Source organism: Daphnia pulex, chromosome 12, assembly GCF_021134715.1.
Source record: "Daphnia pulex isolate KAP4 chromosome 12, ASM2113471v1".
In the NCBI taxonomy this organism is placed as follows: Eukaryota; Metazoa; Arthropoda; class Branchiopoda; order Diplostraca; family Daphniidae; genus Daphnia; species Daphnia pulex.
The window spans coordinates 7,965,643-7,981,628 of NC_060028.1; the positions used below are offsets into that span (position 1 = coordinate 7,965,643).

At 51.4% G+C, this 15,986-nt stretch overlaps 1 protein-coding gene across 40 annotated transcripts in view; it reads left to right on the forward strand.

Moving 5' to 3' along the window:
• The window catches only part of LOC124208529, a 67,576-nt gene that overhangs the window by 19,111 nt on the left and 32,479 nt on the right, over positions 1 to 15,986 (forward strand). For 38 of the 40 annotated variants that reach the window (XM_046606302.1, XM_046606304.1, XM_046606310.1 and 35 more), the window contains 19 exons: positions 3 to 762; positions 835 to 1,524; positions 1,593 to 2,247; positions 2,323 to 2,933; positions 3,004 to 3,910; positions 3,997 to 4,037; positions 4,128 to 4,340; positions 4,415 to 4,549; positions 4,633 to 6,093; positions 6,168 to 6,218; positions 6,291 to 6,376; positions 6,439 to 6,911; positions 6,981 to 7,156; positions 7,228 to 7,902; positions 7,975 to 8,226; positions 8,297 to 8,440; positions 8,786 to 9,631; positions 10,030 to 10,188; positions 10,809 to 15,641. In XM_046606302.1, the coding sequence (XP_046462258.1) occupies positions 3 to 762; positions 835 to 1,524; positions 1,593 to 2,247; positions 2,323 to 2,933; positions 3,004 to 3,910; positions 3,997 to 4,037; positions 4,128 to 4,340; positions 4,415 to 4,549; positions 4,633 to 6,093; positions 6,168 to 6,218; positions 6,291 to 6,376; positions 6,439 to 6,911; positions 6,981 to 7,156; positions 7,228 to 7,902; positions 7,975 to 8,226; positions 8,297 to 8,440; positions 8,786 to 9,631; positions 10,030 to 10,188; positions 10,809 to 15,641 (13,168 nt within the window). The remainder of the gene's footprint in view (positions 1 to 2; positions 763 to 834; positions 1,525 to 1,592; positions 2,248 to 2,322; positions 2,934 to 3,003; positions 3,911 to 3,996; positions 4,038 to 4,127; positions 4,341 to 4,414; positions 4,550 to 4,632; positions 6,094 to 6,167; positions 6,219 to 6,290; positions 6,377 to 6,438; positions 6,912 to 6,980; positions 7,157 to 7,227; positions 7,903 to 7,974; positions 8,227 to 8,296; positions 8,441 to 8,785; positions 9,632 to 10,029; positions 10,189 to 10,808; positions 15,642 to 15,986) is intronic. The other 2 variants (XM_046606338.1, XM_046606305.1) reach the window with 2 other exon arrangements.

Below are 15,986 nucleotides of genomic sequence, written 5' to 3' on the forward strand. Positions count from 1 at the left end.
AGGATGGATGTCGAGGGGAAGCTCGATCCGAATGCCAAGCCGACGATGACTGTGACGGGCAATTGGCCTGCATCCAGGGCGGTTGCGTTAACCCGTGCCAAGCTCTGCCTTGCGGAGCCAACGCCTATTGCGAGCCGGAAGAGCACGCCGCTTGGTGCCGTTGTCTGCCGGGATTCAAGGAAGACGCCAAAACAGGAGCCTGCATCTCACTCTGCCACGACATCCTTTGCGGAGAAAACGCCCAGTGCGTCGTCTCGTCGACCGGCCCCACTGGAACGTCGACCACTTGCGCCTGTCTAGACGGTTACAACGGAAATCCTTTCCCGGGCGGCTCCTGCTCCCCGGACGTTTGCTCCGCCTCGCTGCCGTGTCAGGAGCCCCAACTCTGCGTCTCTGGACGCTGTAAGGAGCGCTGCGAAGGCGTCACTTGCGGCGTAGGAGCCCGTTGCGACAAAGCCACCAACCAGTGCGTCTGCCTGCCTTACTTTATCGGCAAAGCCGATCTCCTGTGCGTGCCACCCGTCATTCCGCCCGTCTGCCAGCCACCCTGCGGCCAAAACTCCCACTGTGAATACGGCCAGCCCAACCGCTGCGTTTGCAATGCCGGAACGTCGGGCAATCCGTACGAGTCGTGCGGTGCCCAGGAGAAGACGTGCGACGCCACCAAATGTGGAATCAACGCCGAATGTCGCCAAGGAGTCAACCGCGTCGATTGTGTCTGCCCAGTTGGCTATCAGGGCAATCCCTACGTCTCCTGCGAAGGTCAGCTTTCATTCATTTCAATGTATTTAAACATAAAATTAACGTATTTTCTTAACTTTTTAATCAAATTAGATGTCAACGAATGTATCGGTAACGCCTGCGGAGCCAATGCCGTTTGTTTGAACACACCCGGAAGCTTCGACTGCCAATGTCAGGAAGGATTCTCTGGAAATCCTTTCATGATGTGTATGCCCATCGACCAGCCACCACCCGTCCAACCGAATGTCGTCGATCCGTGCACATCCGTCACTTGCGGACCCAATGCGGCCTGCCGGAACGGCCAGTGTCTCTGTCTCCCCGGCTATTCTTCCAGCGCTGGTGGATTATGCTCGGTTCCATCTTGCCGCAACGATCTGGACTGCGCCAGTCGCGAGGTTTGCCTTCACGTGGATCATTCCGTCAAAAACGGCGGAGTCCGTCGTTGCGTGGACGCCTGCTCCCGTGAGCAGTGCGGACCCAACGCCGTTTGCGTGGCCGACACTCACCGGGCGTCTTGCATCTGTCGCGACGGATTCAAGGGCAATGCCAACGTCGGCTGCCAGCAAGAACCGGCCGAAGACAAATGCGGAAGAGATGACGAATGTCCGGGCGACACCATTTGCGGGAAAGACGTTGACGGCCTACGTGTCTGCGTCGATCCTTGCAAATCCTTCACCTGCGCCCAGAGCGAATCCTGCGTCATCAAGGCCGGCAAAGCCCATTGCGAATGTCTATCCAACTTTGTCCGCAATCCATCCACCGGAACTTGCGAAAAACCAGGGCGTAAGTTGAAGAATTGAAATGGATTTTGTTTGTTTTTAAAATTAATTTTGTGGATCTTTTTTCTGTAGTTCCGGATTGCGTTACCAACACGGACTGTAAATCCGATTCCGTCTGTCGTCAGGACATTTTGGGAGTGAGGAAATGTACGGCCGTCTGTGTCGGTTACACTTGCTCCGCCAACTCGGATTGCCGAGCCGCCAATCACATCGGCCAATGCGTCTGCCGGGCCGGATTCACCGGTAACCCCAACGACCGCAACGGTTGCCGCCCCGTGCCCAAAGATCAATGCCAAACGGACACCCAGTGTAGCGAAGTCGAAGTTTGCCAACCGGACAGCAACGCAGTCCGCCGATGCGTCGCCATCTGCCCGACAGTTCGTTGTGGATCGGGAGCCGTTTGCGTGGCCAATAATCACGCGGCCAAATGCGCTTGCCCGACCACTGGCCTTTACGCTGGCAATCCTTCGGGACCGGAAGGTTGTCGCAAAGTCGAATGCCTGGCCAATAGCGACTGCCCTGGAACCAAATCCTGCGACCGCACCACCTACACCTGCAAGCCCGTCTGCGTTCAAAACAGTTGCGGCAAAAACGCCATTTGCCTGGCCGAGAACCACATGGCCATGTGTTCCTGCCCGGTTGGATTGGAGCCCAACCCCCATCCGGAAATCGAGTGCGTTCCTGCTGACCTTTGCACCTCTCAACCTTGTCACGCCTCAGCAATTTGGTAATTCAATTTCACACATTTACAGCCCCTGGACTTTCAAGTCATTTTTAAATTTGTTCGTTCCATTCCGTTTAGTTCCATGTCGGCCGGAAGAGTGGTTTGCTCCTGCCCGTTAGATAAGGTCGGAGATGCCTACAGGACCGGATGTCGAGCCAACGGAACTTGCCCCAATGGCAATAACGATTGCCCGTCGGAAGCTTCTTGCCTGGACGGACGTTGTGTCGATCCATGCGACTCCTTCTGCGGACCCAACGCTGCCTGTCGAGTGATCAATCACAAGCCTTCGTGCTCTTGCCCGCCACGTTTCAATCCGAATCCCACAGCCGAGCGCGGATGCGTCCGCCAGCCTCAGAGCTGCCGCTCAGATGGCGACTGCCCGTCGGGAAGTCCTTGCATGGGCGGCCAGTGCAAAGCAGTGTGCCGAAACGCCCAAGATTGTGCCCAGGGTGAGCGCTGTGTGTCCAGCATGTGCCAACTGCCTTGTCTGAGTCAAGAACAGTGTCCCAACGGCCAGGCTTGCGTCGGAAGCTACTGTAAGGCCGGCTGCCGTGCCGATTCCGACTGTCCCATCAACCAAGCCTGTTTGAACCATCGCTGTGAAAATCCTTGCCAGCGTGAAGGAGTCTGCGGCACCAACGCTCTCTGTCGTGTCATCGATCGATCCGCCCAGTGCGCCTGTCCCGATGGTAAATTCAAATTTGAATTCAATTCAATTTTTGAAACGGAAATTTCATTTCATTCTTTAAAATATTTCAGGATTTATGGGAGGACCAACTGCCCAACAAGGATGCATGCGGAACCCTCTCTACTGTCAATCTGGAACGGCCTGCCCAGCTGGCCACACTTGTCAATCCGGTCGCTGCTACCCGACTTGTCGCGATGGAGTGGCCAACGCCTGCGTCGGAGGAGAGCGCTGCCTGTCCGGCCAGTGTGTTAAGATCTGCTACAGCGACAACAACTGTATGCCCGGCGAAGTCTGTATCGACGGTGGCTGCCGGCCAGGATGTCGATCAGATACCGACTGCTCCAACAGCCAAGTGTGCCGAAACAGCCAATGTCGCTGCGCTCCTGGATTCACCGCCGGACCCACTGGAAACTGTGTCGACGTCGACGAGTGCCAGACCCGACCTTGCCACGCCACCGCCCAATGTACCAACACGGCCGGATCCTTCCGCTGTTCTTGCAAACCTGGAACAGTCGGTGACGGCTACACGGAGGCTTGCGTGGCTGCCAACGAGTGTGAAACCAGTTCCGGATGCGCCGATCAATTGGCCTGTCTGGTCCGTCAAGGCGGCACCAAAGCTTGCGCCGATCCTTGCGCCGCCAACACTTGCGGCCCCAACGCCCTCTGTACCGTTGTCGATCACCAACCGTCTTGCAGTTGCCCGCCTTCCACCCGTGGCAACCCCAACGACTCTAAAGTGGGCTGCTTCCGGGTCGACTGTATTGAAAACGAAGATTGTCCCCAGGATCGCACCTGCGACAAGCAATCCTTCAAATGCATCAATCCTTGCGACTCGATGGAATGCTACAACGGCCTGTGCCAAGTGAAGAACCGCAAAACCGTTTGCCAATGCGCTCCAGGATTCCGACCCACTCAGGATAACAAATGCGTCGACGTTGACGAATGCAGCACCAATCCATGCCATCCATCTGCCGTCTGGTAAAATAAAAACCCATTAGCTTTAATTACTTTGGCCGCATTTATTAAAAAACAAAATATTTTTTCTTATCGCTTTTATTTTACAGTCGTAACACTCCTGGCAACTTCCAGTGCGTCTGTCCAGATGGTACGTACACCCCATAAAACGGCTTTTAACGTTTTAATATAGCCTAGAGTTGTTTGTTTTTTAACGATCTTTTGTTGTTGATGTGAACAGGTTTAGTTGGAGAGCCCTACAAGGCCGGTTGCAAGAGACCGGGTCAATGTGTCGCCGATTCTGACTGCCCATTGACGGCTTCTTGCGTTTCTGGTACCTGTAAAGACCCGTGCGGATTAGCTGGCGCTTGCGGTAAAGGTTCTGACTGTGTCACCGAAAACCACTTGCCCGTCTGTCGCTGCCCGTTCCAAACCACAGGCAACCCGAAAATCGGTAACAAACTAATAAAATTTTCCACCACTGACCAATTAACTTAATTTTTTTTGTTTTTACCGGAAATAAATTAGAATGCTACACGCTCCAGTGTGTCGACGGATCAGATTGTTCCCAGAAGGAAGCCTGCGTCAACAACAAGTGCGTTGATGCTTGCGCTGCTTCCAACGCTTGCGGATCCAACAGCGACTGTACCGCCGTCAATCACCGTAAGTGTTTCATAATTAATTACACCTGGACCAGTTAAATACATTCGGAATATTTTTTTGACACTGTTTTATATAATCCACAGGAGCTGTTTGCGAATGTAAAACCGGTTTCACCGGAAGCCCTTACCAAGGCTGCGTGGCTCTGGTACTTTGCGCTTCCGAATCCCAGTGCCCGACGTCTCAAACTTGTACCGGTGGCGTTTGCGTTTCCCGGTGCCAGAGCAGCCGCGACTGTCTACCATCGCAGCACTGCATCGAAGGCAAATGCCGTCCAGCTTGTACTGAAAATTCCCAATGCGCCAGCGGCCAGATTTGCTACAACAGCGTCTGCGTCCAGGAGGTCCGTTGCCGCAGCGACCAGGAATGCGGAGACGGTGAAAATTGCTTGAAATCCACCAACGGCAAAGCTGAATGTCGAAACCCTTGCGATGGTACGATCCTCTGCGGCCGCAACGCCGCCTGTCAAGTGGTCAACCGCCAGGCCGTCTGCAGTTGCAAGGAAGGCTTTTTCGGCAACCCGCAGGACGATAAGATCGGCTGTCTCAAGATTGAATGTACCAACAACGAGGAATGTTCGGCCGACAAACGCTGTCACGACAATCGCTGCAAAATCGCCTGCATGGTCGAGAATCTCTGCGGAAAGAACACGCTCTGCTTCTCCGAGAAACACCAGTCCGTCTGCAAATGCCAGCCAGGGTACACCGGCAACGTCCAGACCGGTTGCACACCCATCGACTATTGTTCCCAGACGCCCTGCGCGGCCGGAGCCCGTTGCGAGAACACCCGCGGCTCTTACAAGTGTCTTTGCCCAGCCGGAACCGTCGGTGAACCGTACAAGGAAGGATGCCAGCAGCCGGTTGAATGCCGACAGAACACGGATTGTCCGCCCTCTGCCGTTTGCGGCCGAGAAAAGGGCCAGCCGAAATGTCAGGACGTCTGTGCCGGATACTCTTGCGGACCCAACGCCGACTGTCTACCAGCCAATCACAAAGCCGCTTGCGTTTGCCGCCAAGGATTTGAAGGCAACGCTGCCGACCGAAATGTCGGCTGCGTCCGTCAACCTGTCAGCTGTAAAGCTCAACCGGACTGCCCGCCCAACACGTTTTGTTACGGCGGAATTTGCAAACCAGCCTGCCAATCCAACGTCGAATGTCAAGACGGCGAGGCCTGTGTCCGTGGACAATGCGTCAATCCCTGTTTGCTGGACGGCGCTTGCGGCATGAACGCCCAATGCCGGCCAGTAAATCACGCCGCTGTTTGCTCGTGCTCGGCCGGATTCACCGGATCGCCCAAAACGGAATGCATCCGTGTTCCAGTGGCTTGTCGTCGCGATAGCGAATGCGGAAGCGGCAACAGATGCAACGAAGGACGTTGCGTTCCCGTCTGCACTAGCGACTCCAAGTGCGCCATCAACGAGAAATGCGTCGCCGGACAATGTATGCTGACCTGCCGAGTGGACAACGATTGTTTCCTCAGCCACATTTGTCTCAACAACATGTGCACCATCGGTTGTCGACAGAACACCGATTGCGCCACCGATGAAGGTATTAATACAAACAAATCAGGATTTTATTTGGAAGGAATAATATTTTCTAATTGGACTTGATTTTCTTCGCAGCTTGCATTGACAGCCGCTGTAAAAATCCCTGCAGCTCCGAAGCCGTTTGCGGTAAGGATTGTTGTTTTAAATATCCTTTAAGTGCTTTTGATTTATTTTATTTTTGTAATTTACTTTTGATAGGACCTAACGCGTTGTGTAATGTTGTCAATCAACGAGCTCAATGTACTTGTCCAGCTGGATTCTTGGCTTACCCAACTCCCAACACGGTATGATGAATTGCCACTGATTTTTAAAATGATAATGTCTAAATTTAATTGATTTACTGTAGGCCTGCGTCCGAGAGCCAACACCTTGCACCGGAACCAAGAGCTGCGCTGCCGGATTCACCTGTCAGAATTCCGTCTGCCGTCCTCTCTGCTCGGCCGACTCTCAGTGTTTGGTCAACGAACGCTGCGGACAAGGAATGTGCGTGCCTGTCTGTAGACAAGACACGGATTGTTCCAGCGGCGAGATTTGCTCGATGGGAAGCTGCAAAACCGGATGCCGAGTCGATCCTGACTGCCCCATGACTCACGCCTGTCTCAATGCCCAGTGCGTCTCCGTCTGCGCCTCACCGGCCGCATGCGGCACCAACGCCAAGTGTACCGGAACCAACCACCGAGCCCAATGCACTTGCCTCGAAGGCTTAGTCGGAAACGCTAAAGTTGCTTGTCGCTATCCACCATCCACTTGCACCGGAACCACCGACTGTTTGGCCAACCAGAAATGTATTGGCGGAATGTGCCGTCCCGGCTGTACCAAGTGAGTTTTCATTTTTATTCCGGTCAAACATTTCTTGAACTAATTCCTCCTGTAAAATTTTTGCAACAGTGATCAAGGATGTCTTTCCGATTCCCGATGCATCAACGGCGCTTGCAGTCCCGTCTGTAACAGCGACAACTTCTGTGACCGTGGTCATGTCTGTCTAGATCGTGTTTGCGTCGTCGGTTGCCGTAACGACGCTACTTGCCCGGCCAGTCAAGCCTGTATCAACAACAAATGCGTCGGTAAGGATTCTTTATTCTCAAACTGGTGATTTTGGGATGGATTAATTCATTCATTAATGGAATTTGAATAGATCCTTGCCGAGTCCCTAATGTTTGTGGCAACTGCGCTGTTTGTGAAGTCATCAATCACGCAGCCCAGTGTACTTGCCCGTCGGGATCGATCGGTAACCCTCAAGTTGGATGCGCCATCACGCCGACAAGGTGTTCCACCAACGGCGATTGCGGTTCAGGAGCTTGCATTTCCGGTTTGTGCTCGAAAACCTGCACGAAGATCAACGATTGCAGTTGCGGTGAAACCTGCGTCCAGGGACGTTGTCGTCTCAAATGCTCGGCGGACAACCAGTGCCCAACTGGTCAGCTCTGCCGATTCGGAAGCTGCGCCGCCGGATGTAAAGCCAACACCGATTGCGCCGTCCAACAGGCTTGCATTAACGGACAATGTAAAGATCCTTGTCAAGTCAGCCCGTGCGGAAAAGGAGCGGAATGCCGAATCTCTGACCACCGAGCAGTTTGCCTCTGCCCCAACGGCTACTCCGGAAATCCGACTATCGGTTGCGAGAAGAACGAATGCGAACGCGACGGCGATTGCGACATGGAAAAGCGCTGCCAAAACAACCGCTGCGTCCTGCCGTGTCTCGAAGCCGGAGCTTGCGGAGTCAACGCCGTCTGCCGCTCTGTTAACCACAAGGCTCAGTGTCTTTGCCCACCCGGTTACTTCGGCAACGCTCAAATTGATTGCAAACAAGGTACCTATTTAATTTATTTTTCTAAAAATTTATTTGAGGCAGATGTTGACTGGATTATTCCGTTCATTTTAGATGTCAACGAATGTTTGAGCAATCCTTGCGGTGCCAACGCTGTTTGCACAGACAACGTGGGTAGTTTCACCTGCACTTGTTCACCTGGATGCATTGGCGATCCGGTCAGGGGCTGCCTTTGCACAGCACCGTCCACGATCGATCCTTGCGCCGATTCCGGCTGTGGACTTCACGCCCAATGCCGAGTCGAAGGAAGCCGTCCCGTCTGCTTCTGTCCGCCCAATTATCCATCTGGAAATCCCCGCGTCGAATGTAAATGTTTTCGTTTTGTTATGTTTATTCGATGGTCCGTCTAACTTATTTCGGGAATGTCGAAATTCAGGTGCTCTTGAAAAACCTTCGATGAGAACGGATTGCCGGACAGAAGGTTGCGGAGAAGGAGCTTCTTGTGTTGCCGATGGCACTCTTTACGTCTGCCGTTGTCAGACTGGCCTCCAAGGAAACCCGGATGTCCGTTGCAGCGCAGGTACAGACAAGTTAACCAAATTGACCGCATGATCATTTTTTGATTTTATAGTGAATGGCGCAATTTTAGAATCCGTACTAAGTAGATTGCATAACAACACCAGACATTAGGTCTTTTTCTCTTACATTAGTCGTAGTCTTTCGTGTATTCAAGGATAGTTGACTTTTTTTCTCATTTCTTTCAGTTGATTTCCATTTTGTTCTAATGTGTTTACAAGCCGAAATTGACCGAATCATATTCTTTGGTGCTTGTGTGTGCCCGTTTCTTCCTCTTCTCTTTCCTCTCTCTCTCTGTCTCTCTCTCTCACTCCACTACCGTCCTTGCCCACCTGATCCGGCACCCTAGATCGCTCCTGCTCGATTGACAACGACTGCCCCATGGATAAGGCTTGCGTCAATCGGCAGTGTCAAGATCCCTGCTCGTTGCGAGAGGCTTGCGGTCAGAATGCTCTCTGTAGCGTCGTCTTGCACAAGGCCCGCTGCTCTTGCCCACAATGCTACATCGGCCGGCCGACTCTCAAGTGCAGTCCAGATCCCAGATGTGGAACGACAACTCAGAGACCCGTTGCTGTCATAACGACGCCCAGAAATCCAGTGACGAGCAGTCCAAGACCCCCGACTTCACCCGTTGTAGCTGCCTGTTCCAGGGACAACCAGTGCTCGACCAATCATGCTTGCAACACCAATTTGGGCACTTGCCAAGATCCTTGCGACTTCAAGAACGTCGCCTGCGATCAAGGCAAACGCTGTGAAGTCCGCCGACATCGTCCCGTCTGCGTCTGTAAGCACGGCTTCGTGCTGAACGAAGCGGGCGAGATGGCGTGCGGACCGAACCCGATCGAATGTCGAGTGGACGACGAATGCGCTAGTAACTTGGCCTGCGTACAAGGCCGGTGCACGAATCCTTGCGCTGGCACTCGTAATCCCTGCACGGCTTCCAACAAAGTGTGCCAGGTGTTAGACCATCGGGCCGTTTGCATTTGCGTTGAAGACTGCACGGCTTCTGTGGCGATTTGCTTGCGCGATCGAGGCTGCCCACCCACCATGGCCTGCGTCAACTTCCAGTGCCGTAATCCGTGCGAGAATTCCACCTGCCCAGAAAACCGGCCGTGCTACGTTGAAGAGCATAAGGCCGTCTGCAAATTCTGCCCGCCCGGATTTGTGGTCAATCCGCAATACGGATGCATTCAAGGTAGTTATAATGTCGACCCATCATCTCGGTGTGTGTGTGTGTGGTTATCAACGGAATGACATCGCCAACAAACAACATGGGGACCTGAAAAATTAAAAAAATATCTAAATATTATACCCGAACGAATCCCTCTCCCTCAGACATCTTTTAATTGGGGAATTTTTGTTTGTTTTTGTTTCCAGATATTAAATACTACTCATATTAATGCCATTAAATGGGCCTTGTATTTACAGAGTTCATACTAATGTGGAATTAGTATCTTCTCTTGACTAACACTGTCCATTTAACTAAAAAGAAAATCCTAACTAACATTACAGCTTTTATACTAACAATTAAACTGGAACCTGAACTGAACGAGATAAATGATATTTATTTCAATTTCTTTTCTGTTGAAACAGCTGTCGGATGTCGAACGGATTCCGAATGCCCTGCAAAGGAAGGTTGCGTTAACGGACGCTGTCAGGTAGTTGATATACCCAAAGAGCCTGTAGTGGGCGAATGCCCTCCCTGCAATGCCAATGAAGAGTGTGACGCCACAACGCTCACTTGCTTCCCCGGTAAGTTTCAAATTCAACTTCATGAGCATGCTAATAAACTACTAACAATCAGTATGATCATCGTTAATGTTTTTCGCCCATTTTGAGACGCTTATTTGATTCCAATCACTTAGTCTGTACACGAATGGATCATTTAAAAACTAATTGAATTTTTAAATTATGACATCATTCGTCAAAAGTAATTCAGTCGATGCATAATGCTTTTTTAACACTTTCATTCGTGTACAGATTGTTTTCAATGCTACTGCTATGCACCTTATTTGGTCTGTAGTTTCACCAACCTTTAATTTTTCTAAAAACAAATGCCGTACAATTGCGTTCGTCATTATGGTATCAAACAATATGGATGTTTGACCGATGACCGCCTTATTACTTTATTATCCGTGCGTCAATATCAATTACCTTCTTCCTGTTGGCCTTGTCCAATGAATTCTGCGCTTCCCGACAAGGAATACCGAGCTTTTCATCACGATCTTGAATTTCATTGAGCTTATAGACGCAAGTGCGCTCGTTGCCTTGATAATGTTTCGATTGCAAATGTGTTGTTTGATGAATGATATACCGGAAAACTGAGTTTTCTCAATTGCCTACTTTAATGGCCACAACGGAAATGCATACAGGACCACTCAAGCCTATTGCGGTTGTGACGGAACCAACAACGGTCCCCGTTCCAGGACAGACGACCAGCGCTAAACCAGGGTATCCTTATCCTAGTACACCTGTGCCAAATTTCACCTATCCTCCGACAGATCCTACCACTGATTTTCCCCCAGTCTTTGGTTTTGGTTATCCAATGGACACTACACCAGAAACTCCATTCACGATCCCAACCACTCAACCGGCTTTAGCTGAAACAACTAGTCGTGTGCCTGGCTATCCTAAACCACCCAAGCCAGAAATTCCTTTTCCAATTCCGACAACGGAATTGGGGGTAGAAACAACGACCGCGAAAACAGTAACTCCAATCACGAGACCACCACGTCCAACCCTACCTTTGGAACCGGTCGTTGCAGAAACAACAGCTCCTACCGTTCCAACTACCGTGCCCACGAAACTTCCTACTTATCCTACTGTTCCTTCACCTATTACGCCGTTGGCAGAATCTCCATCACCCCCACCAACTGCGGGTACTGCAAGTACTAGTAGACCACCGCCACCAACTGAGCCAGTAGTGGCAGAACCCGGTACTACACCTCCAACCAGTCCAACCACCGCTAGACCTCCTCGCCCTAGTTACCCTACACCTTCTATAATTCCACCGGTTGCTGAGACATCAACTCGCCCTCCACCTCCTTCCCAAGAAACGTCAACTTCGAAACCTTCTACTGTGCCTGTTGTTGTGGAAACCCCAGCCCCACAAGTGCCAACATCTCCAATTCCTTACCCGCCTGCACCACCTGCTGTGCCTGTGTCACCTCCAGTGGCCGAAACTCCACGTCCCGACTACCCATCACCTACACAGCAAACCACAAAACCCCCTCAACCTCCAGCTGTGCCTGTTGTTGCGGAGACACCTGTTCCTTCAACTCCCAAGCCGATTGGCCCTTCTACACCTAGACCTTCTAACCCTCCTAGTAATCCACCATTGGCTGAAACCCCCAAACCTTCTTATCCTTCTCCTGTTCAAGAGCCACCTAGCATTTCAAACCCACCCACTGTTCCAGTAATTGCTGAAACACCTAGCCCCACTCCTAAACCTGAAATTCCATATCCACCTGCACCTCCTTCTATTCCTCCTTATCAACCACCAACGGCTGAATCTCCTGCACCATCGCCACCTGCAACCACTGGAACAACTCGGCCTCCGTTGCCGACAGAGCCAGTAGTGGCTGAACCTAGCCCGCCTAATGAGTCAGAAAAACCATTTACAAGACCACCTGTTCCTTCTTATCCAACTCCTCCTAACCTTCCACCTATTGCAGAACCATCAGTACGACCACCTTCACCAACACAAGCACCACCATCAATTGCTTACCCACCTACCGTGCCAGTTATTGCTGAAACTCCATCACCCAGTACAACTAAACCAATTGGTCCCTCTCCACCTAGACCTTCTAACCCTCCTAGCTTACCACCTTCAGCCGAGACACAAAAACCTGCCTATCCCGCTCCCGTTCAGGAAACACCTGGTATTTCTAACCCTCCATCTGTACCAGTGGTTGCGGAAACTCCTGCGCCTTCGGCAGTTACACCTTCATATGTATCATATCCTCCTCCAACTCCACCTGGTTTACCACCTTTAGCTGAAACCTCTCGCCCTCAATATCCATCACCTACACAAGAAACTACTAATATTCCTCGCCCCCCAACAGTTCCGGTTGTTGCCGAAACACCATATCCTTCAACTACCCGACCGATTGTAACCCCTCCAAAACCTTTAACGCCTTCTAGTATACCACCTTTAGCAGAAACCCCAAGACCCAGTTATCCTTCTCCTGTACAAGAACCACCCGGCATTTCTAACCCGCCTACTGTGCCAGTAATTGCTGAGACACCTCGGCCTACTCCTAAACCTGAAATTCCATACCCACCTGCAACTCCTTCTATTCCCACGCAAAAACCCCCAACAGCTGAAACTCCAGCTCCTTCCCCACCAGCAATACCGGGGACGAGTAGACCTCCTCTCCCAATAGAGCCTGTTGTTGCTGAACCTAGTCCTCCTTATGGTCCAGCTACTCCTGCAACGAGACCGCCTCGCCCGTCTTATCCTACTCCACCACAACTTCCACCTATCGCTGAGACCTCATCTCGACCACCATATCCTACCCAGGCACCACCATCAAATTTTAACCCCCCTACTTTACCGGTTATTGCTGAAACTTCATCACCCAGTACACCTAGACCAGTTGGTCCAACTCCACCTAGACCTTCAAATCCTCCTAGCATTCCTCCTTTAGCCGAAACCCAAAAACCTTATTATCCTTCTCCCGTTCAAGAAATTCCGGGCATTTCTAACCCACCTACTGTCCCAGTTATTGCTGAAACTCCTTTACCCAGTACACCCAGACCAGCAGGTCCCACTCCACCAAAACCCTACAACCCTCCTAGCATACCACCTTTGGCCGAAACACCAAAACCTTCTTATCCTGCTCCTGTACAAGAACCACCTGGCATTTCTAACCCACCTACTGTTCCAGTAATTGCTGAGACAACGCGGCCCACTCCTAAACCTGATATTTCATACCCACCTCCAGCTCCTTCCGTTCCTCCTTTCCAACCCCCAACGGCGGAATCTCCTGCTCCATCCCCACCGGCAATACCAGGAACCAGTAGACCTCCGTTACCAACTGAGCCGGTTATATCTGAACCAAGCCCTCCTTATGTGCCAGCTACTCCTGCAACGAGGCCGCCTCGCCCGTCTTATTCTACTCCACCACAACTTCCACCTATCGCTGAGACCTCATCTCGACCACCATATCCTACCCAGGCACCACCATCAAATTTTAACCCCCCTACTTTACCGGTTATTGCTGAAACTTCATCACCCAGTACACCTAGACCAGTTGGTCCAACTCCACCTAGACCTTCAAATCCTCCTAGCATTCCTCCTTTAGCCGAAACCCAAAAACCTTATTATCCTTCTCCCGTTCAAGAAACTCCGGGCATTTCTAACCCACCTACTGTCCCAGTTATTGCTGAAACTCCTTTACCCAGTACACCCAGACCAGCAGGTCCCACTCCACCAAAACCCTACAACCCTCCTAGCATACCACCTTTGGCCGAAACACCAAAACCTTCTTATCCTGCTCCTGTACAAGAACCACCTGGCATTTCTAACCCACCTACTGTTCCAGTAATTGCTGAGACAACGCGGCCCACTCCTAAACCTGATATTTCATACCCACCTCTACCTCCTTCCGTTCCTCCTTTCCAACCCCCAACGGCTGAATCTCCCGCGCAATCACCACCAGCAATACCAGGAACTAGTAGACCTCCGTTACCAACTGAGCCGGTTATATCTGAACCAATCCCTCCTTATGGTCCAGCTACTCCTTCTACAAGGCCACCTCGCCCATCCTATCCTACTCCCCCTCATCTCCCACCCATTGCTGAGACCTCATATAAACCACCTTTACCTACGAAAGCACCTTCTTCAGTTCCCTATCCTTCCACCGTTCCGGTAATTGCTGAAACAATTTCATCGACTTCACGACCAATTGGCCCAACACCACTAAGACCATATAACCCACCTAGTATGCCGCCTGTGGCCGAAACTCCCAGTCCTTCTAATCCAGCTCCTATTCAAGAGCAACCTGGTATTTCTAACCCACCTACTGTCTCCGTTATCGCTGAAACTTCTCGGCCTACTCCTCCCCCTGGATCACAGTATTCACCTCCATCTCCTTCCGTTCCTCCATTCCAACCTCCAGTAGCAGAAAGTCCTGCTCCTTCCCCTCCTGCAACACCAGGAACAAGTAGGCCTCCACCACCCATTGAACCAGTCGTAGCTGAACCCAGTCCACCAGGTCCAGCTCAGCCAGGCACAAGGCCTCCACGACCAAACTATCCAACTCCTCCTAGTTTATCACCTGAGGCTGAAACGCAACGACCTTATCCACCTTCACCTACCCCACAGCAACCTTCGATATCTAATCCTCCAACGGTTCCCGTGATTGGAGAACAACCATCGACGACCAATAAACCATATCCTCCTCATCCACCCCCTGTTACATCGTCTCCTGCCCTTCCACCATTAGCTGGAACACCTTCACAATATCCTATAGGCCCAACTTCTCGACCACCTGGTTATCCTGTACCACCTCCGACTTCTCCCGTTGAAGCGGAAGTACCTTCCCCGTCACCTCAAGATAAACCTGGTTTGCCATCTTATCCACAAGTTCCCAGTAGACCACCAACAGCTGTTTTACCCACTCGGCCCTCGGCAGTAGCCGGAACGCGGCCTCCAGGTTCCCCTCCCACTGTCCCTGTAATTGGGGAAAGACCACCTTCCAATCCCATTTCACCACCTTCTCAAAAACCAGATCCTTACCCTTACCCTAAACCACCTCCATCAATACCCGAAATAACCACTAGGCCACCGCCAACAGTGCCTGGTCAAACCCCTGTCACCCCCGGTACCCCAACACCCGTAGTTGCTGAACCGTCTCGTCCTGAAACACCGGGTCGTCCACAAATCCAGCAGCCACCTACTGGAACGCAAGTCACACCACCATCGTTTGTCTGGCCTGAGCCGCTTAGACCTATCACGTCGGAACGGCCTTCATTCGGTCGCCCGACTCCTCCACAGGTGATCATCCCACCGAAAACGGGTTGCGTCAGCAACAACGACTGCCTGGACACCGAGGCCTGTGACATCCCTAACGAGCGCTGTGTCGACCCTTGTTCTTTCCAGCCTTGTGTGCCGAATGCTCAGTGCCAAGTGGTGTATCACAATCCTGTCTGCGCTTGCCGCCCTGGATACACAGGAGTTGCCAGCATCCAATGCATACCTGGTACTTGTCAAGTATCATCTAGGACGAAAAGCTTCTTCAGACTTAAAAAATCGCCATCAAAATATCAACGCTTTGGAACATTTCTCTCACCTAAAACTCATTCATACCCGACGATTCACGAAAACCAACCAGAAAATTATTCATCTTTTTTTATTATATCCACACCGACAGTTTTAATTGACGATGTTGGGGTGTGGATAGTTTTTAATCTATTAAAAAACGAAATAGATTTTTAAATAGCGCTATCCTTTATGTGATTCGACATTCCCTTGAATGAACCTACTTACAATACTTATTTTTAGACGTTGACGTGCACTTATTTGGTGGTGTTGGGCTTCTGACTGC